General features: G+C 42.0%; 1 protein-coding gene across 7 annotated transcripts in view; it reads left to right on the top strand.

The window, feature by feature from the left end:
* TSNARE1 (t-SNARE domain containing 1) overlaps nt 1-12,604 on the top strand; it is a 471,893-nt gene that overhangs the window by 248,022 nt on the left and 211,267 nt on the right. For 5 of the 7 annotated variants that reach the window (XM_064703638.1, XM_064703641.1, XM_064703637.1 and 2 more), the window contains one exon: nt 2,575-2,742. In XM_064703638.1, the coding sequence (XP_064559708.1) occupies nt 2,575-2,742 (168 nt within the window). The remainder of the gene's footprint in view (nt 1-2,574; nt 2,743-12,604) is intronic. The other 2 variants (XM_064703642.1, XM_064703643.1) reach the window with 1 other exon arrangement.

Raw genomic sequence — 12,604 nt, 5'->3', positions numbered from 1 at the left:
ATGGGTAGCTGGTTTTCTTCTAAAAGATGACTGAGCAGCAGCCCTTGCATTGTGTTTTGTGAGTAATTTGCAGGGTAATTTACAGATACCAGGCCCAGCCAGTGAGGATGACAAATAAAGTTGACACAGGCCAAGATAAAGCATATTTATGGTGCAGCTGTGTTGTTCCATGGAACTCACCTAATCTGAAGAGCTGATTGCTGCCTCCCTTATTATCCCTGTGCTCCCACATCAGAACAGGAAACATTTGACCACTTGTAAATTTGTCATCTTCCCCTGAAATTCAGACCTGCATAGGACAAGCATGGCTTTGAGTGTCCATTTGTGGGCATTGAGGTCCTTGGTGCAGCATCCTTGCTGCGACCAGAGCCCACAAATTTCATCAGAACACATCTCCTGTGTCTCCATAAGGAAAATTCTTTGGATCTTCCACTTGGCCCACTTGGCCATGTGCAATTTGCCTCTGCTTGTCTGAGCCCACTGGTGAAGATGAGAGGACACCTTTATCACTGAATGAAGCATTAGAATACCCCAATGTTTTTTTTTTCCAGAGTCCATTAATACACTCTTCTGGCACTGAAACACTCTACCAGGAAAGTTAGTGTCCAAAGCACGTAATAATTAGTGAATAAAACACCCCCAGAGTATCTTAATCCTAATAAAATATGTCTTATAAAGTGTAAATTAATCTTTAACCTAATTTTAAATGATGATTTTCTTCCTGTAACACACCCTTTCTCAGTAGATCCCTGGAAAGCAGAAGGTGAAACAATGTAAGACATTAATGTCAAAGCTTTTCATCTTCTCCTCATATTTTGAAAGATACTTGACTTTTGATGCTGATTTTCCTATTTCCTTCTACTTCTTCCATCACCCCACTTCCTTCACCATTTGTGTTATTTTCCTTGTCTCCAACAAGGTATGGTGATAATAATTTCATAATAGTGAATTAATTTCATAAGACAAGGTCTAAGTGTAGGCAAATGCAAAAAATATTTTGTTTCTAAATACAGGAATTTCATACGTTTAAAGAGTTAAAGCAGAGTTAGAGAGTTAAATAAACATTTCCAGACTCAAGTTCTCCCAGTCCTTCCAGTTCTCCAGTTCTGTGCTTTTCTATCTACATGCCCCATGGCCTCACTTCCTGTTCATGCTGTGGGAATTCCAGGGAATTCATAATTTTGAAGATGTAGTCACAGAAAGACAGCAAAGGCTTTTATTTTTTGGGCATCAATCCCAGTGTTTGGGCTTCGGATAAATCCAGATCCCCCCAAGTACTTGTTTTCTCTTGTAGCTTTCAGAAGCTTTGGGGATGTTTAGGTCAAGGATGTGCTGTGGCCACTGCCATTTCTTCTTTCAACTTCAGAGCATCAGAAGCACTTGGTTTTCTTTTTTCTTGTAACTTTTGATTAGGAGTCAAAGCTCAGCTCAAGACCAAGTTAGAGGACCATGAACATTGTTTGAAGTGGAATCCTCATGCAGTTGTGAGGCTGGAGCCTTCAGCAGCACCTCTTGGTTTAGAACTTGAGCTCAGCCTCCAAACCAACCTTGACTCAGTTAATTCTCCAAGTCCAGTCAGGACTGAACCTGACACAGGCTCAGAACCCAAAGGCTGGGTGGAAAAGACCTTTTTAAACCTCTGCCCCTACTTTTTGTGGAGATCCAACCGGTTCTTGAACAAGGTTTTAAAATCTGGACCTGAATATAAGTGCAGCTCCCAAAACAGAAGACAAGGTGTCTTGAGGCTTATAAAACAAGTTGGAGGCTTTAAAAAAAAACAAAAGGGAGAGAAACCTATTAAACAGGCAGATAGGCCATAGGTGGATGATTTTAAACTGAAAGAGGAGATATTTAGATTAGATATTAGGAGGAATTTCTTTCCTCAGAGAGTAGTGAGGCACTGGAATAGGGTGCCCAGAGAAGCTGTGGCTGCCCCATTCCTGGAAGTGCTCCGGGCCAGGTTAAGATGATCTTTAAGGTCCTTTAAGCCCCAACCATTCTGTGACTCTGACTGTGATCAGGTGTGTCAGAAAAACCAGGTAAACTCCACAGAGTGAACACCACAAACCCATGAGTTGCCCAAGCTGATCACTCTGCACTCACATCACTGCAGTGATTTCCCCCTTTTTAAGCTGTTTATCTCATAAATGGAGAAGACTGGAACTTTTGTATTTTGCATGTTACAAGTTGGATCATAAAGTCTTCAATACAAATGAGTAGGATTTCTCTGTGCCTGAGAAAGTGTCTAATTCAGGAAGAATTTCCAGGGAAATTAAACAAGGTAAATCCGTTATTTTTTCAGCTGCACATCAGTGTTTTGTTCTGTCAGAACTGTGGAAAATTGAATTTGGGTACTCAGGCCCTAAAGTAGCTCAGGAGAGCTGACTTCAGGTCCTGACATTTCCTTTGAGACTTGAAATGTTTCCTCTCATGTAATTTACTTTTCTCCTCTTCACCTTTCCTCCACTGTTTATGCCATCTCTTATATCAATATTTCCTCTCCCCACACTAAAGCTGTGTAAAACTGAAAAACATTTACAATTCCTTTGCTTTCTTTCCATTCTCCCATCTCAGCAGAGCCCCAAGGCCCCCTTCTCTGACCTGCCTGATGATGAGAAGATCTTTAATGGAGGCGATGGCGTGTGGCAGAGCCAGGGCCAGGACCAAGCCTTGCTCTCGGAAATCACGGAGGAGGATTTGGAAGCCATCCGCCAGCGGGAAGAGGCCATCCAGCAGATTGAGGTCAGTAACCTCCTCCCACCACCAGCTTTTGTGAGCTGGAAGTGCAGAATCCTTGCGTTGTGCCTCGTCCAATGTGAGGGAAATCCTGATTTACATCGCTGCCGGTACGGCGTCACTAAAAATGGGAGATTAGCAAGGATTTCTAAACATGGGAATTGGTGAGAGAAGGAAAAGTTGGAAAACTGTGTGATTTGTGATGAAAATGACAAGAGTTATTTAATGCTCATGAGCTGATGGTTGGGTTCTTCCCAGTGAGTCTTCCACGGCAGAGTCTGTGGTGCGGTGCTTTAATTGAGCTGGGTTTTGCAGCAAAGCAACTTCAACAACTGGAATTTGTCACAGGCAAAAACCACTCCACTTTACCATTAGAGAAAATAATAGGTAGGCAAAAGGAAATAACTTGTTAACCTTTTCAAATTATTCAGTATTTTGTTGTGTCAAAGTATTTGGACATCCTTGACGTAGTTAAAAGAGGACATACTATTTTTATTCTTCCTTTTTTTTTTTTTTTAAGTGCTGTAAAAATATGCAATAAAAGGAACAAAAAGAGGCCTGAATAAGTTGAACATCCCACATTTTTCTTTTTATACTTCCCTTTTTACGCTTTTGGGAATCTCTTGTTAGTTAAATTTAAGTGATAAATGGGTAAAACAAGAACATGTTAAACCTTCCTAATTTGTATGCTTTTACAGACCTAAACTCAAGATGAACCAAAAAAAGAGGGCTTCAGAATAATCAGAACATTTAATTAAGGGCTATACTTTGTCCTTTAATTGGATTGGGCTAATTTTATCAGGATAGATTTTGGGTTGCACTAGAGCAGGAATTGTGATTGAGTTATCAGTGCAAAAAGGGGACAAAAGTTCCTGCTGGGGGCTGGTGCTTTGAGCTTGGGACCTCTGATTGCAAACAGTGATGGCCACATATGACTCAGCTCTCCAATCAGAAATTTTGACAGTTTTACAGCAGCAGGTCGAGGTCAGTGTTTGTCTAATTTCTGTTCTGATTCACTGAGCAGAGATGAATGAGCTTTGTGGACTTGTGTCCATTACTAGGGATGAAACTGTCAATGAATATTGTCACACTGAGTATCTTTGGCTGTGAATTGTCATTTTGCTCTTCGAGTGCATCCAGCAGGACAAACTGTCGGGAAAATACATGTTTTGGGGTGTTCCTGCACTTTGATGTTCAGGAGGGATGGTAGCAAATGTATTTCTGACATGACCTTTGAGCAGCGCCACCAGCTCACTGGAGATATGTGAGAAAAGTCTGAGCAGAGTCTTGTGCTGGGTTGTCTGGGATGACCCTTCTTGAGCAGGGATGTTGGACCAGATGACCCCACTGTGGTGCCTCAGCCATTCTGTGGTTCTGTGATTTTGTGACCTCTTTTGTTTCAAATATAATCTGAGCCTTTTCTGATTTGTCTGTGCATTACTCCTGTCCTCCTCAGAGAAAAAAAACCCTGCATTTAGTATTTGCACATTAGGCAGTGGGGAATGACAACCCCCAAGGTTGCCTCAAGCCCACCAGCTTTGTAAAGTCAAGAAGTCCAGTTGTGTCTACTTGGAGAGATCTTTATTTATTTTGCTGGTTAAATCCCATTTCTGTGCCATAATCTCATGTCTCTGCACCAAGTTGCACTGGACCACATGACCATGATGGGATGGTTGAGGGAGATGAAGTGAACAAAATCACAATCCTAAATGCTTAAAAAAATGATCTATGTTCATGTATTGTTCAGGGTTTGTATCTGTTGATTTGATCCTGGATACTTTTCTGCTTAATATGAATTCACCTCTGAATAGCTTAATATATGCAATTAATTATTCAGTCAGTTTAAGCAATTAATGATGTTTAGGCTTTTGCTTCCTGAGCCATTTTTTCCCTATCTCCTCTATCCATTTTGCTTTGCTCTCAAAGATACCTGTTCATCCTCTAACGAGGGCTACATTCTACAAACATTATTTCAAATGTAGTTTAAACATTTCTCCTCAGGGGGAAAATATTTAGGACCGATGGTATTTTGTTTAACATCTCTTTTGAAAGAAATATAATGAAAATGAGTTTTTTTGGACAGCATTGTTCCTCTCCCCAGCTGTATTTGAATAAGCAGATGGTGCTTTTAAATAATTTTCACTGTGTTTTGTTTTTCTGTTTGTTGACCCACATGAGCATATTTCTTGTGAAAGGACTCATCTTGCACATTAAAACTTCCCTGTTTTCTGTAGAAATTGTGGATACACAGAGGATTTCTTGAGCTCACAGTCACCACAACAAATTTTTTCCAGTATATTTTCACAACCAGTGAGTAGCCAAGAAGGTTAAAATGACACATTATTCCTAACTGTCAAACGTAACTAATAAAACAAATTTATTGCCAATTTGATGTATAGCATTTGTTGTCCTTTGTTCTTTGGGGACCAGAATGAAGAACAGAGCCGTGCAGAATTTGTTTTGTGCAAGTAGATTGGTCTCACTGGGATTTCCATGTTGCTGCATATCCAGCACCAGAAACATGCAGATTTTGAGCAGCACAGGAGGGAGACATTGAAAAAACATCACATCTTGTGATTGCACACAACTTTAGATGAGCTCATGGTGCTGGTACCAGTCATGGGTGTTTTTCTTAGGAGACACTGAATTTGCCCTTTTTGCAAGAAAAACATTCTTCATTGCTGAAGAAATCAGGAAATAAATTCTCTTTTCACCTTGTGTCCTGAAAAACAGATATAAAATTGTGCCTATAATAGACATTTTCTTAATGTTCCAATGACTTTTTCCCACTTGTGTGTTTTCCAAAATCTCTTCAGAGGTTTGGGTTAATGGGACATTGTTCTCTGTCAGGAACATCCCTTGAGGCACTTTGCAGTTCACAGTTTCCACCTAGACAGATAACAGCCAAGTCAAAAGTTCACCTGGCTGTTCATTTTATTTAAATGTGTTCCTTTTGCTATTGCTTGCAGATTAAAACCAGAGACGTCTGCAAGGGAGATGTCTCGCCAAAACCTTACATTTTGGATAAAGATCTTTATTGCTTGGAAATGTCAAAATCTGGTAGGACACAGCAGCCTTGACACAAGTGTTATTTCTTAAAATATTGCTTTGAACTGTTATATAAAACCTATTTTAACTTGAACTGTATTGGCAGTGAATAATAGATGCCATAACAGCTTTATATATAGCACTGTAAAATGTGCCATCAGAAATACATGAGCTGAACTGTAATGTGCATTGTCAGTGCTCAGTGCTGGCACAAGCTCTGTCATAGCAAATATATAGATATAATATATGTAATTTACCATCCCATACCTTTCATTTGCACCTGTGGTCATCTGAAAAATGGGAGGAGATAAAAGTTTGAGAAGAAATGGATAAGCACTGAATGGGGAACTTCACAGGATTTCAGCTGGTGACTGGGAAGACCTATAAAAAAAGATTCTAAACGCTGTATTGATTCAGAAAGCCTCCCATTATCACCCTCATGGAGACAGCTTCCACAGGGGTGATGAGAAAGGAAAATGAGGAAAACCTCCCCCAGGATGGTGCAATAACCATAACTGCAATAACAGCAGTTTCCCATCCCCATGCTCTGCTTCCAGAGTGGGCATTCTCCTACCTTGGAAAGTAAGAGGTGTCCCTTCCCATGGCACAGGGGTTGGAACAAAATGATCTTTAAGGTCCCTTCCAACCCAAACCACTCTGTGATTCCATGATATCCTGAGGAAAGCAAAGCACATCCCAGGAACTGCATTTCAGTTGATGCATCCCTCGGCAAAAAAGGAGAGATGGATAGGTTGTGGCAACAGGTGTGAGGAAAATGCTTTTATTTTTAGGAGAGGTTGTTCCCTCTGGGTCGTTGCTGAGAAATGTTGATGTTTATTCCCTATCTGTTTTGAAGAGAAGTGATAGATGCCAGCCTCCACGCCTGTCACTCAAGCCTTTGTAGGCAGACAGAAAATGAAGCACAATAAAAATAAAACAAAAGAAAGCCCCACAGAGTCTGGCAGAGTGTGTTTGTTAGTTCAAACATGTTCCTTCTTCCCTCATTACCACGTATCATTCCTTGCTGAGGGCTGTTTTTGGTAAAATCTCTCACCGATGGTTGCAGTTTAGAGAGTTTAGTGGAAGCTATTTTATACCTTTCATCAGCTTCAGTAGTCCAGGGCTTTGACTTATGAGGGCTCTGCCTGTCTCTTCACAGAGGCTCTTTTGACTCACAGTAATGTATAAATAACACAAGATCATGACAAGCACCATCCGTGAACAATCCGGTGCTGTGTGAGTGTCGAGCTCTCCTTGTGACAGCACTGGGGACCCTAATTATCCTGAGCTGCAGAGCTGCCTGCCACGTTGACATGGCCATCCCTGGGACTGGTATTGAGTTGTTCCCTAAAGAACCAGCTCCAGTATGCTGCCCAGTCTAATTTAAAATGACCCGAGCTGCAGGACTGCTACCATTTATTTCGGGAGACTATTTCACGGTCCAGCAGGCTTCGGTGTTGATGAAATTCTTCCCTCTGTTCTTGCTAAAGATCCCTTTCTCATTCTCGGCTTTTTACACCTAGTGAAACTCTGCTGGACCCTGCAAATAATTCTTCTTCCCTTTTGGCTTTTAAACTCTTCAAATGCTAGCAGTTATCCTCCTCTTCACAAGTTGGTCTCCCTGGCCTTTCAGTCACTTCAGTGCTCTCTTCTCAATTATTTCCCATTTGTTAGTTCTTTGCTCCTGCAGCAGCAGACTGTATATAGGATTTTGGTGTTGTACCAGAGCTGAGCAGAAAAAATGTGTAAAAAGCCCTGTGGATCCAGTTCAGAGATTACAAGTCCTGATGGAAGATTTCTAGATAATTTCTGCACTAGTGAATTAAACTCAGCAAAGACACTAGTATGTGTTCATTACACTTTTTAGTAGCTAAGCATATCTTAACAGATATGCTTTTGACCCAGACAGACTTTTGACCCAGATTAGCCAGTGCTTACCCAGTTATTGCCACAGTTTGAGAGGTAACATTTTCTAGAGGCAGTTTTGGTGCAGGCACACTGTTCAGAGGGTAAGGGGATTTAATATGTGCATGCAATGAAGTGCAGTTTCAGTGCCTGAGAACAGGCATTTCCCATGCCCTTGCACAGCTGTAGCCCTATTGATTTATGAGTTGATCACTAAAATTTCCTCTAGTCCTCACTGACATTTAGGGAAGAGGAAGAGCAAGGTGAATTAAGGGTGAATTTTGTGGGAAACTGTGCAAGCCTGAGGGCGAAATCAGGTGTAGTGAAAATAGCAGCTGGCCTCTTTGAAAATGTGGAGAAGCCTTAGCAAGCCTGGAGAACAAAGAGTAGCCTATCCCAGTGGAATCCTGCAGTGGCCATTTCCACTGAATGTTGATTTGACTGGGCCTCCCTCTCTGTGCCCCTGTGGCCTCCAACACTCCTGCATTGCTGTAAGGGACTTCCCTTCATGTCAAAACCACTCAATCTGCACATCTTTAGCATGTTGCTTTCAAACTGCCACTGTCATGCCAGGCACATCTGAAAAGTTTCATTCTTTTTATATTCAGGGGTTCTGTGAGGCTCACAGAATATCCTGAGCGGGAAGGGACCCACAAGGATCACATAGTCCAGCTCCTGGCCCTGCACAGATACCCCAAGAATGTCCCTGAGAGCTTTTCCCAAAAAAAAGTTAATTTTTTTGAACTCTGTGCTGTGATCACTGCCCTGGGGAGCTGCTCCAGTGCCCAACCACCCTCTGGGGGAAGAACCTTTCTCCTAATGTCCAACCTAAACCTCTCCTGACACAACTCCAGACTGGTCCTCCAGGTTCTATCACTAAAACAGCAAACACATCCCATGCTGTATTTCCTTCTATTTCCATTTTCCCACTCTTTATTAAGTGCTACTGTTATATAAATATATCAATACACATCCATCCATTCTGTAATCCCAGTATATCCAAGAGAGGGAAGAGATTAAATACCACTGGGTAACACATTGTGAAGATTCTCTCATCATCTCCTTTCTGCTCACACATCACTTTTGCTGTGACTGCATGCAAAAGTCCAAACTTTTTCTTCTTGCCTGGCTAAAACTGTATTTCTTTCTCTCCTCATGGACATGATTAGAGCTTGTATATTTTTGCAATCAGTGTTTCATCAGGGATATGTGTGCAGCCTTGGATATCCCTTTGCAAGACAGCCAGGTTTCAGGAATATATCACAAATCTTTTTTAGCCCCAGGCAATTTCTCATGTCTCAGGTGTAGCCTTATGACTAAACTGTGTGTAGTGAAGTGTTTTCAACTAAATTGGAGAGGTTTCCACTGTGTGCTAGAGATAATTTTCCCTTTCTCACTTACATTCCCAGTGCCTTATCCAAAGCCTGTTAGTGTCAGGGAGTCTTGCCCTAAACCCTTTCCTTCATGCCCTATTCCTTCAGTGAGCTTGCATGAAGGAGGCAGTAATGAAAACCTGGATTCAGCAAATCCCTTATGTGTGTCTTAAAAGCTTTGCTGAATAGGGATGGACTTTAGAACCTACTAAAAGTGAAGCATTTCCTCTGCAGAAGGAGAAAATAGTGCTGAGACACACATAATTTGCTAACAATCTGAATTTTAGGAAGACACATCTGCATATTTATATCCACAGAAGCTGAGCTGAGTTAAAATCTCCTGTATGACCTGTCAATGTGCATTGATAGGCAGAGAGCTGGAAAGAGAGAGACCTCCAGTGCTGGTGGTGAAATATTGGTTTTCTTCTGCAAATCCTCCTACTTAAGTGTTAATATTTCTTTGGTGAAAAGAATGTGTTACTTTCCTTCTCCATTTACTGCACTTTTGCCTAAGTTTTTGCCACCAGATGATGACTGTCTCAACAAAGGCAACATCTTGCCCCTATTTCTGTTAGCACAGACAGTACAAACATCAAATGCTTCATCCACACAGCAATTTCTGTGGCTGTGATTTGCTGCCTCAAAGGGGAATTACCCTCTCACCTATCAGGTTAGAGTGGTTCACTCTCTTGTTCTCTGATGCTAATTAATAACAATCGACATCAATAGACATCAGCCAGCTGAGATCCTCTAGCAGCGCTCTAAAGAGCTGTCCCAGCAGGTTTGGCTTCTTACCTTTCTGACTTGAGTGCTGTGCTTTATTTTTTAATTATTTTGGGTGGGGAAATCAGGATTTTCCCCAGTCAGGATGGGGGGAATAACAGCAGGTGAATCTTAAGTCATGGAAATATAAAAGTTCCTGTTGGCAAAGCCCTGAAGCATCTCAAGAACCACTGGAGAGTGAGTCAGCCCTCCCTCATTAGAGCTCAGCAGAGAGAGAAGTGAACCAAGGATGCTGAAAAGACCCCACAGAGGTAACAAGGGAAGAGATGACTGAAAAGGACAATGAAATCCACATTTCACAGCAAGCAAGACCTGCTCCCATTCCCTCCTATTTACCAAAAGGTGCCTGGTCCTTTATAAATTATCCCTGACAGGAATATTCTCCCACATCCTCACAGAAATTAGACTGAAAATCACATTCTTAACATTGTTAACAATGAATGTCAAATTTTAGAGGCTGATGACAAAGACAGTATTAGTTTATGCCCTCTGCACTGTGCAGGCTCATTTAATTCAGGTGTTCTGTAATACTTTTAATTGCTCCTTTATGAAAGAGGATGTTGCAGAACTGAACTGTCTATCCTCACCACCCTGCTCACCGTTTATCTACCCAGTGTCTCCTCTGGTTGTCATTTCCTGAAGTCACCTCTTCCCATCTGCATTGAGGCTCTCAGATGACTCACTTGAGGCAGAAAGACTATTAGACTCACCTAGGAGCCGTGGAGAATTGCAAATTTTAGTGTTATAATATATTTCCTTCAGTGCAAATTTTTAGCTAGACCCAGGAACAACCTGGTCTGACCTCAGAGTTGGTCCTGCTGTGAGTGAGAGGCTGGGCTTGCGCTCTCCTGTGGCCTTTTCAAACCTGAATTATCCTGTGAGCTCATGATCCCATTATCTCTCCACCTCCTTTGACTGCACCACTGAGGGCTACCAAAAGTTCACCTGTTAATCTTGCTTCAGTCTAAAGACAAAACATCTCTATTTCCCTGCCTGTGTGAGCTCCTGAGCCTCATTCTCCCTCCTCTTCCATCCATTGTCACCATGGGCAGGAGTTCACACTTTGCTCCTCTGTTCATACCACATTTGCAATTTATTTGGGGAAATAATTAGCATATTTTACCCATCAGAAAGGTGGGTGTACCTGGAAGAGAAGTCCTCTGATGTGCCCTGTGCCATCAGTGGCTCTGTATGGGTTTGCCCAGAGGAGCTGTGGCTGCCCCATCCCTAGAAGTGCCCAAGGCCAGGCTGGATGGGGCTTGGAGCAACCTGGGACAGTGGAAGGTGTCCCTGCCTATGGCAGGGTGTTGGAACAAGATGATCTTTAAGGTCCCTTCCAATCCAAACCATTCTGTGATTTTGATGCAGAGATATAATTGGAGTCATGTTTCAGAAGAATTCATAATTCTCTTGTCCAGCAATAACTGGAATGCAGATGTGGTTTGCTCATGTTGGCATCAAAATCTGCATTTTTAAAAATGTGGACTCTTGTTGATATAAAGATATAAAGTTGAAATATCTTCTAATTTAAGGCAAAGGTATTGCTGTTGAAGGATGTGTGGTAGAAGGATTTTAGATCCAAGATCAATGCAAGTCCAGATGTTTTTTTGTAATTTTACTCTTAACATCTACTAAGCTGTCAGGACTAAAAGGATACTTCTGGATCACTCCAAGTGTTCCTGGGAATGTCTAAGACTTCCTTCTTTCCAGGTTTTAAACTGGTCCATGGCTTTAAACTGAAAGAGAGCAGGTTTAGATCAGATACTAGGAAAAATCCCTTCCCTGTGAGGGTGGTGAGGATGCCCAAAGAAGCTGTGGCTGCCCCATCCCTGGAAGTGTCCAAGACCAGGTTGGATGGGGCTTGGAGCAACCTGGGAGGGTGGAAGATGTCCCTGCCCATGGCAGGGGGTTGGAACAAGACAAACTTTAATGGTTTTTACAACCAAAACTATTCCATCATTCCCTGCTGTACCTACAGCAACAAACATCTGCTTATTTTTAACTCTGCCTTTGGAGCTGCTGATTTTTGGAACAAATGCTCCTGAATTTAATCTTTCCTTGTCAGTTCTCCCACGAGGGATAAAAGCTGCCAGGGATTTCTCACCTGTGCTCCTATTCCTACTTCACAGCTGGAGAAACTGAGACATTGTGGATTGTTTCTCTGCCATTGGAGCTTCATAGAAATGTAAATGCCTTGCTTAAGACCTGGGAAAGAGTCAGGATCAGTGACAGGATTAAAATGCTGCTTGTTTCGTACTTCCATACCCAATTCTCTTCAGACTGTGCTGGGATGAGAGATGCAAACACAAGATCTGGCACATTTAGCTTCTAATATTTCTCCCTGTTTGAATTGTGAGGCAGAAGGAATGTGCTCTTCAGAAAACACAGTCATCCACTCAGCTTGGATGAAGCTCAAGGAAAACCCTGATCCTCACTTGTAACTGAAGGCAGATCTTCCCTGCAGGGGGGAATTGCTGGGATATGAAGTTTCACCCATGATATCATGACTTTATCAGGAGATGCTGAACAGCAGCCTCTCTGAAAGCACAGATTGCTCTATCAGAGACAGAGAACCTCTGAAAAATCTTCAGATGTGAGGATGGGGCTGCAGGAGTGAGGGCAGGAGGGAAAGATCTGCTCTGTGCTCTTAGACATGAAACACACCTGAGGGAAAGCCTACAGGTGAATGTCAGTTGTGTCAGACAAAGTGGTGTTGAGGGGTTAAAAGATGAGTTTTTGGGTGTTTTTGGACTGAGACA

The sequence above is a fragment of the Zonotrichia leucophrys genome, chromosome 2 (assembly GCF_028769735.1).
Source record: "Zonotrichia leucophrys gambelii isolate GWCS_2022_RI chromosome 2, RI_Zleu_2.0, whole genome shotgun sequence".
In the NCBI taxonomy this organism is placed as follows: Eukaryota; Metazoa; Chordata; class Aves; order Passeriformes; family Passerellidae; genus Zonotrichia; species Zonotrichia leucophrys.
Note: the sequence above shows the minus strand (reverse complement) of the source record. Positions and strands in the feature narration are given on the sequence as shown.